The 16,933-nt window shown below is 33.2% G+C and overlaps 3 protein-coding genes across 3 annotated transcripts; 2 read left to right on the top strand and 1 right to left on the bottom strand.

Moving 5' to 3' along the window:
* Nucleotides 1-434: 434 nt before the first annotated feature.
* LOC113692491 (6,7,8-trihydroxycoumarin synthase-like) lies at nt 435-3,630 on the bottom strand. The gene is made up of 2 exons (XM_027210905.2): nt 2,648-3,630; nt 435-1,199 (listed from the first exon to the last, which is right to left on the bottom strand). The coding sequence occupies exons 1-2, from the start codon at nt 3,590-3,592 to the stop codon at nt 585-587; spliced, it is 1,560 nt and encodes a 519-aa protein (XP_027066706.1). The 5' UTR covers nt 3,593-3,630; the 3' UTR covers nt 435-584.
* A 6,205-nt stretch (nt 3,631-9,835) lies between these two features.
* LOC113693360 (6,7,8-trihydroxycoumarin synthase-like) lies at nt 9,836-10,414 on the top strand. Its single transcript, XM_027211911.1, has one exon. The coding sequence runs from the start codon at nt 9,836-9,838 to the stop codon at nt 10,412-10,414; it is 579 nt and encodes a 192-aa protein (XP_027067712.1).
* Nucleotides 10,415-11,053: 639 nt separating this feature from the next.
* Nucleotides 11,054-11,617, top strand: LOC113693359 (cytochrome P450 71B37-like). The gene has a single exon (XM_072053739.1). The coding sequence runs from the start codon at nt 11,054-11,056 to the stop codon at nt 11,615-11,617; it is 564 nt and encodes a 187-aa protein (XP_071909840.1).
* Nucleotides 11,618-16,933: the final 5,316 nt, after the last annotated feature.

Below are 16,933 nucleotides of genomic sequence, written 5' to 3'. Positions count from 1 at the left end.
AGAAGTGTACAGGGACAACTTTGAGAGTCGTCAATGAATATCAATATTTATTGATGAAATATTTTGTCAATGACAGACAGAGAGTTAGTGACGCCTTTGTTTTTTGTCACAAATGTTTGGAGCAATGTCATCACTAAAACCATATCAGTAATCATCACTGATATTGACTAATTAGTGATAACATGAACCATACATGTCCTGAGCTATTTATCATCAAGAATCCCAACTGCGCTCATGGTCCTTGAGTTTATAGAATACACTTTCCTTGCAAATAATTTGTGCATTCTTTACGTAATGCTTATCAGAGATGATTCTGGATCACATTGTTTGGTTTTCTACACTGTTCCCCAAGTCTCAATAATTGAGGACCTAATTGCATTCAAGCATCTTCCATGAATTCATTTACAAAAAGGGTCAAAGATTTCATAGCACAGTTTGCTTAAAAATTTGTTTCAACATATTAAACTCTTTCATTTCAAATCTGATGATACCAAATTGAAGACCAAAACAGCAAGAATTCCTCAAATGGTCGTACATTGTATATGAACCACACATTCTGATCCCATTTGACTTTTTTTTTTTTACTACGAAGGCACACGTTTCTTTGCCACAAGTCGCAGGGCATTTTTCTTAAGCATAGCAAGACCAGGTAAAACATCAGTATCGATGTCCTCTTTCTTCACTCCAGAAGGCAATCCCCAATTGAATGAGTTCAAGAGATTAGCAAGTGCAAGCTCCACAGTTGCTAGTCCCAGGTAGTATCCTGGGCAGCTTCTTCTGCCTGCCCCAAACGGTATGAATTTAAAGTGTTTCCCTGTTGCATCTATAGTACTATTCAAGAATCTCTCAGGCAAGAATTCATGTGGATTTTCCCAGTACTCAGGATCTCTTCCAATTGCCCAAGCATTCACGTAAACGGTAGTCTTGGGCTGGATCTCATACCCGTCTAGGATGCAACTTTCCGTTGTGTATCTTGGGAGTAAAAGAGGAGCAACTGGGTACAGTCTCATAGTCTCCTTGACGATTGCTTTGAGATAGGGAAGCTTTTGGATATCATCTTCATCTATCATTTTTTTCTCTCCAAGCACCTCTTGGATTTCGTTTTGAGCTTTTTCCAGTGCCGTAGGGTTCTTGATAAGGGCTGTCATTGCCCAGATTACTGCACCTGCTGAAGTTTCTGACCCGGCCAAAAATACGTTCTGCAGTTGTTTTTTGAAAAAAAAAAAAAGATAATCATCAATGAATTTCCTAAGCCTAAATATTTTCATGTGCTTCGGTTGAAGATCATTCAGAAATTTTTTCGAACAGTAAAGCTGTAAAATTTTTGGAATGTGATGTATATGCGATAAAGAGAAATGGGTAAACATTATGTTTAGGAAATATTATAATTTCTTTTTTTTTTTCCTTAAAAAAGGCTGATTCAAATGCTTGTTGTTCATCAAGACCAATTGTATCCAATTGAAATGAATCAACATTTGTGTAAGCCAAAATTAAGATTCCTATCCGATCCAATTCTAGTGGAGACCCAAAACACAACCTCTCTATCAGAATTTGAACTTAGAGTTGTTATGTAATAGTGGCAAAAACTTGTGTAGAACCGGTCTACGGGCCGACTTGTAGATTGAGTGATGGTGAAATTGCCACATCATCACAACTCACTAGAAACATCCTTCAATATACATCTGATCAAGAATCTCTACATGCTATTTCAAAGCATGTAGAGAATATTGTTACATCTGATCAAGAATCTCTCCAAGATTTCCAGTAAACTGGGCCTCAATATAATCCTCAGCATTAACTAGCTGCAAGTTCATGTACTCCATTCCTCACTTGAGTTTTACCATGATAGGCTGGGGATCACCTTCCGTCTATCACCTTGTTTGACTTCACCGCTCTGCACTACCGTCTCTCTCTCTCTCAATTTTTTAAAATTCCTCTTTTGAACTATATACAAGTACACATCAAAATCTAATAGCAACAATTTTTCAGGTCAGGTTTCTTTTTGCTTTCCTACCAAATTCTATCTCAGCCATGTAAAATTTCCAAAAACCCCCGCCCCATGCCTTCAGTTTTCTTTTTCGGTAAATTTCTGATTGGATTAGCTTTGTTATTTTGGCTTTATTTTTGGTTTTCCTTAAATAATTATGAGCTTCACCCAAAAAAAAACCCCTAAAGCATCTAAGGAAATGAAAGAGGGAAAGAAACCACAAAGAAGAGTGGTGATGGTTTCGGTGGAGATGGATCTCAGAAGTAGGTACCGATGAAGGCAAAAAGGAGGAATAAACTGGTTACAACTTTTGGGGAGGAAAGAGAGAGGAAGTAATAAAGGGATGCTGATAATATGGTGATGATGATTTTGGGGGAAAGTAGTAGTTAAGGAAGAGATAGATGCTGATGATTCGCGTATCACGGAGGCTAGGAAGCAAATTTACTTAAGGATAGTGCCAATTAACTTAGGATGTAAATAGAAAAACAAATAAATAGCGCTGTGTTTGGCTTTTTGTCAAAATTAAATTAAATTGTATCCTATTGTTAAGTAGCATTATTTTTCACAAGAAATGATTGCAATTTCAAGTAGAAAAAAACTAAACAGAACCTGTATATCACACTCTGTATTGGAATGTACGTTAAAGAGTTAGTTTATTACCATTAGCATGGCCTTGATGTGATCCACAGTCAGATCAAACGGAGTTGATCTGTCATTCTGTAATTGAAGCAAGAGATCAATAATGTCTCCATCCATTGACGTTGGCCTATTTGGATCCAGGTGCTCATCAATGAGTTCTTGGTAGAACAAATCAAGCTTGTTGAAAACTTTCTCCAGTCGAGATAGCATCCCAGTGTATTTATCCAGCCAACCAATTGTAGGAAAATAATCAGAGAAATAGAAGGCAACCAACACTGCCTGAGCTTCGCGCATGAGAAAGTGGAATCTTTTTCTTTCTTGGCCTTCCTCGTCATACCTTTTTCCAAAACCAATTCGGCAAATCATAGTACATGTGAGAGACAATAAAGTGTGAGTCAAGTCAGTTACTTGTGATGAAGCCGATTCCTGGGATATCTTTTGAATCATACGGTAGACCTCATCTTCGCGTATAGGACGAAACGATTGAACTCTCTTGGAGCTCAGGAGATGAAGAACACAAATCTTTCTCAATTCTCTCCATTGCTCAGCGTACGGTGCCAACGCGATGTCCAGGCCATTGTAGGACAATTTTCGCTGGCCAAGCATAGGTGGTCGGCTACAGAAAATTAAGTCATGATTTTTCATAACCTCTTCTGCCATTCTTGCTGAAGAAACCACAAGTACTGGCAAGCATCCGTGCTTGAGGAACATGAGAGGGCCATACTTTCTGGAAAGCTCCCAGAGATAGATATGTGGGGCTGAAGAATCAAACTGATGCATGTTTCCAATGATTGGAATCCCAGGAGGAGCAGGGAGAGGAGGATGAGATTTTGTTGATGATTTCTTGCCTTTTTTCTGAAGAAGAATCAGGTAAATTATGGGAAGAGCTGAAAGTAAAGCGATGATCAATACTATCTCCATTATTTCAGGAGGAAGGTTTTCTTGAGGTGGCTGGAAAATGGACATAGAAGTTGGTTTTAAATAGACTTCGTTGTGCTACAAGTTGCATAGAAGTTCTATATCAATAAAATGTGTTTTACATAATATATATATATATATATATATATATATATATATATATATATATATATATATATATATCTTATCTTACATATATAGAAAGAGTTAAGATTTCTACTCCCACATTAAGCCACGTGGTGGCGTTAGGGGAGGGAGAAAATTTTTCTTCCTTTTATGCCATGGGAATGTTTACTACTTCTCCTAATAGTATATCACTGTTGAGGTCATTTTTGTCTTTTACATGAAATTACTATCTTGCGCAGAGAAAAATAACTAGCCCTAAAAGAGTAGCTAACTATTGAGGGCTATTTTTGACATTTTGTAAATAGTCTTTTGCTTTCTTTCCCAGCCTTTCCCGTCTCTTTCCCTCTTTTCTCAGACAAAAGATAAGAGTTTGTATGGATTGAAATGATTTCAAGTAAAATAATTTTTTTCACAAATTTCAACCACTTTTTTATCTTTCCAATTATCTTTTTATCTCACATACATCACATTACAAAAAGTGTTACAGTAATTATCTCAAATAAATCATCCAAATAAACTCCTATCCAAACAAATTAAACTTACTCTCTGTCGTGAAAGAGAAGAAGTCAAACAGTCAAACAAAAAATGGAAGTTGACCCACGTGGCAGCAAAACAAAACACTCCCTTTCTGCTTTATTTTAGCCCATCATCTTTTGTTTTCTTCTTCCTTTCTCTCTCTCTCTTTCCCGTTTCTTTATTTCTCCTTTCTTTTCTTTCTGGTTCAGACGAAAAAAAGTACTACTTGAATTCTTCCACCAGTAGCGAACTATTTAGAAGTCCTCCCTTTGCTAGGAAAATTTTGTTGATGAGATTTTGTTTATGATTTCCTGCTGTTTTTCTGAAGAAGAATCAGGAAAATTATGGGAAGAGCTGAAAGTAAAGCGATGATCAGGACAATCTCCATCACTTTATGAGGAAGTTTTTTCTTGTGGCGGCTGGAAAATGGACATAGAAGTTGGTTTTAAATAGACTTTGTTGAGCTCTAAGTTGCATGGAAGCTCTGTATCAATAAAATGTGTTCTACATAACATATATATATATATATATATATATATATATAATAAATGAGGCACACACGTATATCACATGAGACGGGATCCTCAGATAGTCACTGAGAAAAGGGCATAACGAGGCCCTTAACTAATAAAAAAGGCTTTAATCCAATGAACGTGTTATCTCCAGAAGTTTCTCTTACCTGTGATATCATTGGAGGAAGTTAATTTTAAGTATTAGTAAAATTCACCTATATATTTATTTGTTTCACCAAGATCTTATTTTATTGTAACAATCTTTTTAAAATATCGCAAAAAATCCAACTACAATTTTGACAGGTAATTTATCTTTTCTTTCTTTCATAACTATCAAATATGTCCTCACTGTTTACATACAAATTTGTATGCATAACTTTTTCAAACTCATATTTTTACGATGAACTTTTAATTGTGTTTTAAAAAAATTCATATGATATACAAATGTATAATATCTCTTATTATATTTGTCCCATATAATCCTAAATCTCTCCCCAAGTATGAACAGTATAAAATATGGATTAATCTTCTATACAGTGATTTTATATACACCATCAATTTTGAATGAATAATAACTATATAAAATTTAAATTTGAAATTCAAATTTTGTACATGCATTATGAATCCAACGGTGATAATATATATATCGTCAGTGCATATAAAATTTACTCATGATGTATTGGTTCATTTGTTGGAACAAACTGTGTAGTAACTGTTCTTACCAATTTAATACATCATTTGGTACCTGGGCTCGTGGGTCAGGGGAATATTAAGTGAATTTTATTTTAGGGGGAAAGCAAATTATAATACTTGCTAGTTGGGGGTCTTCGGGAGTTGTCTGGCGTTGTATTGCAGGTTGGGCACGCCGCACCCCGATTTAAAAAAATTATTCTACGAACAAGTTTATTTTCCTTTACTTTCATTAACACCTAAAGTTGTAACCAAGTCCTTTTATTCATTTAGAAATTTGTACCTTAACCTTTTATGATTTTCCCTAAAAAAACCCTTTTATAACTTAAGTGATATTCTGCGGTTGAAAAATTGTAAGAAATTAAAGAAACAATTTATAAGAAATCATTATGAGGGTGTAAAATGCCAAATAAATCCCTATTTATGCGTATTCCACATCTAAAAAATCCATAATAATAGATTACAATCTGTCCAGACATTTGAATTTATTAGAGCGGTGTAAAATGCCAAATAAAACCCTATTTATGCGTATTCCACATCTAAAAAATCCATAAAAGGGTAGTAAAAGGGGGGTGGGGGGGGGAATGATATTTGACCCATTCAATAATGGTGCATGGTGTGTAGTTAGTCATGTCAATGGATAGGATTCGGATTGGATTTTTTTATTCACATCCAAACTTTAGTTAAATCCAGACTCTTATGGGTCTAAAAAAAAAAATCCAAATCCGACACTCATGGGTTTGAGTATTCAACAGGTGCCCATGGATACTTTTCTAAACACACAATAAAGAATTAAAGTAAAAATGTTTTAAATAGTTTAAAAATAACATAAATATCATCCAATTTTTATTTTCAAATAATAAAATTAACATTCAAGATGTTGAATGCAATATTATGTACTCAAAGAAAGAACTATTATTAACTAAAGCTAATTATTTTCAAAGGTTCATCAGCATTTTCATTCAATCTTTCATTTATTTGCTTTTACTCTTTTATAAATCTACTATATATGTGTGTGTGTGTGTGTGTTTGGATTTGGATTATAGAAAATTAAATCCTATCAAGACCCATAACTCTCTTACAAAGTCCGGGTCCAAGTAGAGTTTGAATTTGACAAATTAAATCAAAACACTACTCAAGTATAATGGATCTAAATTAGATTTGGATAAGATCTGACATGTTGACATGCCTATGTGTATCCGTGTAATATCCAAATCTTTTATTGTAATAAACAGAAGGTTTGAATTGGGGACAATTGTAAATGCTTATGCCAGGAAAGTGGCCAAAATTGAAATTGCGGTATGAAGTGAGAGAATACGTCACGAGTTTAGAGGTACAAACTGGATTTAGTCCATTGGCTTGAGTGTCTTCGCAAATCTGTGTCTTACTTGATCAAAAACTTGGAATAATTCTCTCAGGTCCTGATCAAATAATTGTCAAGCCTTGTATTCAAACAAGAACAACCGGACTTGGATCATTAAAACGACAATTGTGATAAAGTTGAAATACATCAACCAGCTAATAGCCACCAATATTTGCAGGCCGATCTTTTCTTGGACAATAGTAGCAGCAAGTTGTAGTAGTAGTACTACTACTACCCTATTGGTTGATGCACAAGAAGTCGTCGAATTCCACTTAATCTTGTAGAACTTCTGCGACCAGCTCATCCAAAGGATTGATGGATCATTTCTTGCTTCAGACAAAATGGCAAAAAAAAAAAAAAAGCAGATATCTGCTTCCAATTGTTCCTTCTCGCCAATCATCCAGAATGCTGGGGAAAAGTAAAAACATTGGCAACTAAAACTAGTGGCATGCCAAGTGAAATCCCTCAATGAATATTATACTGCCACGTAGATAATGAAGTAGAGCTGGGAAGAGTGTATTCGAGGGGAGTCCTTATAAGCCATTGCTAGCTCTTCCAACTCAAAATTTTCAAGTTTAGAGAACTAGTAAAGCATTACAAGATAGTTAAATACTATTTGGATATGAAATAACTTTAAAAAATTGAAAACTAGAATACGAAAAATGTTTAAAGCATTTAGGATTTAGTACTATCATATGGAGTTACAAACATACACAAAAGTTTCTCGATCATTACTTCTCATCGCTTAGGATTTTAAAAATTTGCAAGTGTCAAAACTCAGTGGCCAACAGTATCTAAAATTTAGAGATAAGAAAATAGAATAATAATAAATTTGATTAAGTTAGTGGCCAACAGTTTCATGTAACTTTTAAAGTCATAGAGTTTGTAAATTTTTATTTTTCATGATTTTAAGGATACAATGCTGCCTACTCGCCATAGGTTTTAATTCTACCAAAGATAAGAAAGATCTTCTCGATATGAAATTCTGATATGGACGGTGCTATTGCTGCCATAAAATAAATTAGGAGCTTGTAACATTCATAGTTTTCGTCATTTCAATCATTTTAAGGGTATAATAAGTGTGTTTGGATTGTAAATTATTTGGAATATTTAAAAAAAATACTATAGTGACATGTGTCAGGCCTGTGCAATAATCAAAACCTGCTAAACTAAAATTAATTTTTGTAAATAGTGGTAAGCAGGGTTGAATCCACAGGGACTGGGTGTAACTATTTATTTTCAAATTCACAGTAACAAAGGGGGTGTTTTTGTGCAGAAGGTGACAATCAAAGAAATTCAAATAAAATCTAAGAAGCTACTAAAAATTAAATAACAAATTATTAAAATCAAATGGGTGATAATTAAGGATCTAGCCAAGAAATAACTTCAGCAATGGTTCACCTAATTGATCATCGATGCAAAGCCAATTCCAATTATTTACCAATAAATAGGTTACAACTGCCAAACAAGCGATGACAGTCAACCCCTCCTTACTGTGTTGGTGATTAAGGTACGCCCGTTAGTCACTACTCTAATTGAGAAATAAGCTTAGGTACACCCATAAGATTTAATTCTCCAATTGCCTTACGTATTAGAGGAGTTCTATTCTAACCAAATAACGTACTACTAGGGTTATTTTAGGTTAGCCCACGTATTCCTCTGACACAAATCTAATTATGCCAGTTGTCACTATTTCAAAGCAATTAAACAATTACGCATTTAATGCCCCAATTGATAATAGACTACCTAATTAACTAATTATTCGGATTCAAGAAAATCAATTAATTGAACAATCGTAAGTGCTGTAATAAAAAAATATGCGAATACCAATAAATAAAAAGAAAAAATAAAATTAAATCGATCTCATAATTTTTAGGTGAATCAAAACCTTCGTTATTTCTTAACTAAAATAAAGAAATTAGTTCATATTTGATGCGAAAAATTCATGTAAAGTTGCAGCCACCGTCTCCAAGAATTGGAAAAATTCAATTTATTCTATTCAATAAGAGAAGCAAGCTACAGGAGCAATTGAGTGTTTTTGCTTTCTCTGACACACGGAGGAAAAGAAAGCTACTAAGAGCTAAAAAGGAAGAAAAGTCAAAAGCTAATTCAAAGTAGTGCTCCATGTCTGCCATGTAAAAATCGTTCCTCTCCAAATGGCCTCAGCTATTTCCTATTCTTATTGCCACTAATGCTGTGCGGCGGCTCTCCCTTCAAAACCGAAGACACCAGCCTTTTTTCCCTTGCTGTCTTCGGCTAAATTATCGAAAAGGGCTTACATTTTTTTTGTTTCAAAAATGCCCCTGAATGTCTTTCATTTGAATTCTTTTCGATGACTATCAAATTGATCTTGGTTATGATATTTTCGTTCTACTCTCTGAAATAAATGTAAATTACTAAAAATGAGTAGAATCTAATAATTAATTCACATCAGGAAAAAATTAATAATAAAATAAATAATAAAATTACAACCTATCATATAATATTTATATTAATATGATGTGTGTGAAATAAAAAAATAATTAAAAAACATATTCATGATACAAGCAAATTCGCCTTCTCAATCCGTATCCCGCTACTCACATCTTGGTATTCTCATCAATTATTATCCAAAAAAAGAACCCAATTTTTGTTCAAATCCACAACGCAACTCAAACTCAAGCTCATATTCAAGCTCAACAAAGTCTAAATATTCGAGTTCGCTTCTATCTGATCAAATTTGCATCCTACAAAGGCCATCATATCTTACTTCCAGCCAGATGATGGAGATATTGATTGCTTTAATCTCAGCACTTCTAGTTGTCGTCCTAAGCGTTCTTCAAAAGAACAGGATGAGATCATCAACAACAAAAATTCCTCCACCACCAGGTCCTCGGGGATTCCAGTCATTCGAAGCTTGCTTCAGTTTGATACCTCAGCCCCTCATGTATACCTTTGGCAACTTTCCAAAATATATGGTCCTCTCATGTCTCTTAAGCTTGGATCCTTTCCACTGCTTGTGGTTTCATCCACAAGAATGGCTGAAGAAGTTGTGAAAAACCATGACTCGACATTTTCAGTCGCCCACTGTTCCTAGATTCCCGAATGCTTTCTTACAACGGCTTGGATATCGCCTTCTATCCATACAGCGAGCAATGGAGAGAGCTGAGAAAGTTTTCTGTTCTTCATCTCTTCAGCAACAGAAGGGTGCAGTCATGTCGTGGTATTCGTGAAGATGAAGTCTCCCGGATGATCAGAAAGACATCCAAGGAAGCATCTTCATCTCAAGTGACGAATTTGAGTAAGACTTTACTATCACTTTCATGTACGCTTATCTGTAGAATTGCTTTCGGAAAGAGGTATGATGAGGAAGATCAACAAAGAAGACGATTCCATGATCTCCTCCAAGAAATGGAGGCCGCATTCGTGGGGTTCTTTTTCTCAGACTATATTCCTTCAATTGGTTGGCTTGATAGCCTCAATGGGATGCGTTCTCGACTTGAGAGGACTTGCAGTAAGTTAGATTCATTTCTTCAAGAACTCATCGACGAACACTTAAATCCAAATAGGCCAGAGTCCATGAACGGTGATATCATTGACATCATGCTTCAATTACTTCAAGAACAATCAACTTCCTTTGATCTAACGCAAGATCACATCAAAAGCAATGCTCATGGTGATTAATTACCTGTTCAAAGGGCCTACTTTTTTGTTTGGGTTCAAAACGCCCTTTACATTTCAATAAATAAAATTCTTTGTCCTTCACTTTTAAAATTATAAATTTATGTCCTTTATAAAATTAATTTGATAAAATTTAGTTCCAACCTAGGTTTTCGATCATTTTTATCTTGAATCAATTATGTGACCCACATATTGTTATTTTTTTTCGGAGCAAAAATGTTAGATCTCATTTATAGTTAAATAAATAACTTGATCCATATTCACTTTTGCATCTAAAAAAGTAGGATCTGATTTAATCTATATTCATTTTTGCCATTAAAAAGTGGAATCTAGCCTTCTTGTATATAAAAAATAATTGCATGTGGTCACATAGTGATTTTGGATTAAAAAGTGGTCAAAAATTTAGGTAAGGATCAAATATTATTAATTTGAATTTGTAAGGAACGTAAATTTAATATTTTAAAGGTGAGGGATCAAGAAATTCATTTAATGAAACGTGGGAACGTTTTGAACGATTTCTCATTTTTGTTTTTCCTTTTAAGAATTTGGATCAATCCCATTTTGCTAATCTGTTTCAATATTTCCTTGTAGGATGTATTTAGTGCGGGGTCGGATACTATTGCAGCTACGATAATCTGGGCAATGGCAGCACTGATGAAGAGCCCTGAAGCAATATTGAAGAAGGCACAAGCAGAGATTAGAGGTGCAGTTGGAAATAAAGATATAGTAAACGAAGATGATATTCAAAAGCTCCCTTATCTCAAGGCAATTGTCAAGGAGACCTTCAGATTGTATCCTCCAGCTCTACTTTCAGTTCCAAGACAGACACTAGCAAATTGCATTATAAATGGTCACGAAATCCAGTTCAATTCTATAGTTTACACAAATGTCTGGGCGATTGGAAGAGAGCTCGAGTATTGGGAAAATCCAAATGAGTTTTTGCCTGAGCGATGCTTGAATATTAGTGTAGATATGAAAGGGAAAGACTTTCAACTGATACCATTTGGAGCTGGCCGAAGGGGCTGCCCTCGATATTCTCTGGGACTAGCAATGGTGGAAGTTGGACTTGCCAGTCTTCTGTACTCTTTTGACTGGGAATTGCCTTTTGGGATCAAGAAAGACGACGTTGATACTCAAGTTTTACCAGGTCTTACAATGCCTAAGAAAAATGATCTGCCACTTCCGGCAAAAAATTTGTATGCGTAGCAAGTGTCAAGTGCTGGCATCTAAATACTTGGGACCATGTATTCTTTGGTTGTGGAATTTCCTCTTTTTTTTCTTCCCTCCTTGTGTTTAGTTTGTTTTGTGACTTGCTCCTAGTCGTATACTTATATTCTATTGTCTGTTTGGAGCTCAAGTTTTTTGTCTAGCTTTTTTTTCTACAAGATTTTTAACAACTTTAATTATAATAATTTCAAACTCCCCAAATTTTTTTAAATGCATACCTCAAATGCCCAAACACAAACAAAAATTTTTTCTTGTCTTTTTTCTTCTTCCTCCCCACAAATCAATCTACCACCATCTCCACCAACGGCTGCCACCGGCCGCCACTCCACCGGTGCCGGCATCGGGGCGGGTGACTCTTTTTTTTTTTTTTTCCTTTCTTTCTTTTCTCCCTCTCTCTCTCTTTCTCTCCTTCCTCTTTCCTCCTCCTCCCTTCCTCTTCCTCCTCTCCTTCCCCTTTCCTCTCCCCCCTCCCCTGAAACCTTGTATAAAAACATAAGAAGATTATGTAGATAAATGCAAAAACCACAAGTAAGTAAAGTGGATATTTGTACAAATCATAAGGGTGTTAAATGAATATTAAAACTTTATCACACACTCTTTCAAAATACGTTTGGTATAAATGCTATAATTGATTGTGCATTTCGTCTTTTTTATCTTAAAATTTACATAAAACCATAGGGATTATATGACCATGTTAAAACTCTAAAAAGTTCATCTGACATTATCACACACTCTTTCAAAATACGTTTGGTATAAATGCTATAATTGGTTGTGCATTCCATCTTTTTTTATCTTAAAATTTACATAAAACCATAGGGATTATATGACTATTTTAAATCTCTAAAAAGTTCATGTGACATTATATAAAAGGGAAAATGATCTGTTTCATCCTTCACATTTCACAAAAATATTCTTTTTGTCCCTCACTTTTAAAACGAAGCAATTTCGTCCTTAACATTTAAAAACTGAAGTTCTTACATCCCTGAACCCAAATTTCAATCTGAATCAAACCACCAATCATCCTGATTACAAATTTTGGGGTGTAATTGGTAGATCACTTGATTAACTCAACTTGATATTCATGTAAAATTTAATGAACCCAAAAAGAAAAAATAAAAAATTATAACATAAAAAAGAAAGATTAATCTTTCCTACATTATCATTGTATACACTGACGGTTTTATGTACTGCCATATCATTTCAATTTAAATTTAAACACCAAATTTTATATTTATGATACACATCTAGATTCGCAAGCGGATATACTAACGGTGTATGAAAAGATTTACCCAAAAAAAAACCCTACTATTCCAAGAAAAGAATGGCCTTTTATGTTATAAATTTTTTTTTAGTTTAATAATTGTCATGTGAATATGATGAAATTGACCGAGTGATCTATCAATTCTATTTTCGAAATTTATTACTAGATTATTGAATGGTTTGATTCAGATTGAAAATTAGGTTCAGAGATGTAATAGGTTTAATTTTTAAATGTCAGGGACAAATTTGCTTCATTTTGAAAGTGAGGAACGAAAAAAATATTTTTGCGAAATGTAAGGATGAAACATGCCATTTTCCCTATATAAAACCACACACAGGTAACAAGTAATTTATCCTCACTTTAGTCAGAGATAGGCCTTTTAATATACGTACTAGGTCCAAGCCTTCTACATAGATTGGCTTAGTTTGATATGGGCACAAAAAATTAAGGGAGAATTGTAATTTTGATCCCCAATCTATAGTGTATGCGCGGAATTATCCCCAATCTATTTTAAAAATTAATTTTGATCCCCAATCTATTCAATTTTACGCTAAAGTGGACAATTGACAGAATCTCTCTAATTACAATCGGAACTAAGTCATGTGAGATCACGTGCCGGCACCTAAAACCTTTTTTTCAATTTTTTAATTTCTAAAACACGTTTTTTAATATTTTCAGTTTTATCTTACCTTTTGTCGTATTAAACAAAGACATGAAAGGGGTAATCTCACAATCCAAATTACTCCTCTTGTTGGCCGCCGTCTTCAAATCCCCAGAACCCACAGCACGAGTAAGAAGCTCAGCTTCGCCTCCAAGTCCAAGTGTCGCTCTTACCTCCATTAGTAATGGAGATAATCTACAATCAACGCCAGAGACGAACCCAGTTCAACTCTCCTGTACAAACAACAAGAGCAGCAGTACTACTTCATAAGTAAGCAAGCAAGTAGGGGTGGCAATTCAGGTCCAAATCAGGTTGGCGGGTCGGGTTCGGGTCAACCCGCCAGAAAATCTGTTGTCCCGAACCCGACCCGCCAACCCGTGACGGGTCAGGTATGCTGACCCGAACCCGAAAATTTCAGGTTGACGGGTTGGCGGGTCGACCCGAAATGACCCGAAACTTAATTTTAATTTATTAATTTATCACTGTAATTTCTAATAAAATCAATTTCTCACAAAACTAATTACATAATCAAGTAATAAAAATTTAAATAAGTAATTTCAAACCAAATTTAAAATAAATTAAACACCGTAAAAGTGTTTTATCCCAAACAAAATATAAAATAAATTAAAACAGTATAAAAGTAAAAAATAATATAATATATTATTTGTCCAAATATAATAATTTCAACTTCACACAAATTAAATAAATTCATTTATGATTAAGTAATTAATGCCTTTGAAAAAAAGAATAACTTAGGTTAGTTAGATAAAATTATTTTTATATTTATTAAATTATTTTTAATTCGTAAACGGGTCATATCGGGTCATATCAGGTCACCACGGGTTGATCCGAAATCGACCTGTTTTCTTTTCGGGTTCATCGGGTCCAACTCGAATTCCCAAAACCTCAACCCAAACCCATTAATTTCGTGTCGTGTTTTCAGGTCGTGTCGAAAATTGCCACCCCTACAAGCAAGCAGCCGAGAGAGAAGAGCGGATGATAGTAACTGGAAATCAAAAGGATTATATTGGAAAGCATATTCTTTCCCTATTAGCCATTCTTCACCATTGAATTGGAATGAGCATTCAATTGAACCACTAGTATATTATTGGTAGGTTATGCTTACGGCTGGAACAGACACTTCATCGGTAACTATAGAATGGGCCTTGTCTTTTTTGCTCAACCATCCCGAGGTGCTAGAGAAAGCTCGAGCTGAATTGGATGCTCAAGTAGGGACTGATCGATTGGTCGACGAACATGATCTATCCAATCTTTCCTTATCTTCATAACATTATTTCAGAAACACTTCGGTTGTACCCAGCAGCACCAATGCTAGTGCCACATGAGTCGTCCAATGACTATAAAATTGGGGAATACAATATATCGCGAGGCACAATTTTGCTAGTTAATGCATGGATAATTCACAGGGACCCAAATGTTTGGGATGATCCAACAAGCTTCAAGCCAAAGAGATTCGAAGACTTGCAGGTTCAGCCATCAAAGCTGATTCCATTTGGGATGGGAAGGAGATCTTGCCCTGGTTCTGGCCTAGCACAGTGGGTGGTGGGTTTGCCTTGAGATCTCTAATTCAGAGTTTTGATTGGAAAAGAATTGGCAAGGAAGAGATTGATCTAGTTAAAGGGACAGGAGTGTCCATGCAAAAAGCCAAGCCACTAGAAAAAATGTGTTTTAGAAATTAAAAAATTGAAAAAGGATTTTAGGTGCCGGCACGTGATCTCACGTGACTTAGTTCCGATTGAAATTGAAGAGATTCCGTTAATTGTCCACTTTAGTGCAAAATTGATTGGGGACCAAAATTGATTTTCGAAATAGATTGGGGATAATTCCGTGCATACACTATAGATTGGGGACCAAAATTACAATTCTCCCAAAAATTAAGCCCAAGTTAAAATGGGCGTACTTGGATAATCCTGGATATGTTCAGCCTCATATTTTCCCGACTCAGACAATTCAGCCATGTTATATACTACTACTTGCTAGTTAAATTTAAAAAATAAAAAATAAAAAACTAGTCAATTGCAAGATCTTTGTTTGTTGTCAATCATTTCCTCCTCTTTCTTCTTCTTGTGAGGTTTAAAATTTCCATTGGAAAAAAAGTGACGTGGCAAAATTTCAAATTGCATCATCTTCAGTGCCTTCAAAAACATAGGGTACGTTTGGATTGGTGTTTTTGAGCCTGTTTTTGAAAAACTGTTTTTCACATTCCAAATGTTACAGTAAATGTGTATTTCAAAAACAACTTCAAAAACACCAATCCAAACAATATATCAAAAACAACTCCAAATATATTTCAATTATGCATATTTAATTTGTATATTTTAATAAGTATATTTCAATTTGTATATTTTAATTATGTATTTTATATGTATATTTCAATTATATTTTAATTATATATTTTAATATGTATATTTCAATTATGTATTTTAATATGTATATTCAATTATGTATATTATATATATTATATTAATATAAATATATTTATTTCAATTATGTATAATGTTATATATATTATATCAATTGAAATAAATATTATAGATTTATATAAATACGTTTATTTATATATAAATTTATAAATATATTTATGCAATTTTGTTTTATAATATATATTAATATGTATATTTCAATTATGTATATTATATATAAATTATATTAATATTAATGTATATTATATATATTATACATTTCTAATATTATATATTTACATATACATATCATAAATATTTTATTTTATTTAAAATATATTTTTATATATTTATAATATATTTACATAAATATTATATGTTATATAAATTATATATAATATAATATATAATATATTATACATTTATATAAATGTACATTTATACATAATATATTTATATTTATGTATATTTATAATAGACATTTATATTATATATTATATATAATATAATACATTTATACATTTATATTAATATACATATATTAATTTTACATTTATACATAATATTAATACATGTATACATATATATTAATTATATTAATACATTTCAACATAATATTAAAACATATTTATAATATATTAATTTATACATTTATATAATATTCATTTATAATTTATACATTTTTAATAACATACACTTATACATTTAAATGTACATTTATATTATGTATTATATATAATATAATACATTTATACATTTATATTAATATACATAATATTAATTTTACATTTATACATAATATTAATACATGTATACATTTATATTAATTATATTAATACATTTCAACATAATATTAAAACATATTTATAATATATTAATTTATACATTTATATAATATTCATTTATAATTTATACATTTTTAATAACATACACTTATACATTTAAATGTA

The sequence above is a fragment of the Coffea arabica genome, chromosome 6c (assembly GCF_036785885.1).
Source record: "Coffea arabica cultivar ET-39 chromosome 6c, Coffea Arabica ET-39 HiFi, whole genome shotgun sequence".
Lineage (NCBI taxonomy): Eukaryota > Viridiplantae > Streptophyta > Magnoliopsida > Gentianales > Rubiaceae > Coffea > Coffea arabica.
This window is presented reverse-complemented; position numbering and strand designations above follow the sequence as displayed.

What these genes read in the sequence shown, in the direction of transcription:
- LOC113692491 (XM_027210905.2), bottom strand. Translation starts at nt 3,592, where the DNA reads ATGTCCATTTTCCAGCCACCTCAAGAAAACCTTCCTCCTGAAATAATG. An exon ending in ACATCAAGGCCATGCTAATG is followed by an intron (nt 1,200 to 2,647) that starts GTAATAAACTAA and finishes AAACAACTGCAG; the next exon opens with AACGTATTTTTGGCCGGGTC.
- LOC113693360 (XM_027211911.1), top strand. Translation starts at nt 9,836, where the DNA reads ATGCTTTCTTACAACGGCTTGGATATCGCCTTCTATCCATACAGCGAG.
- LOC113693359 (XM_072053739.1), top strand. Translation starts at nt 11,054, where the DNA reads ATGGCAGCACTGATGAAGAGCCCTGAAGCAATATTGAAGAAGGCACAA.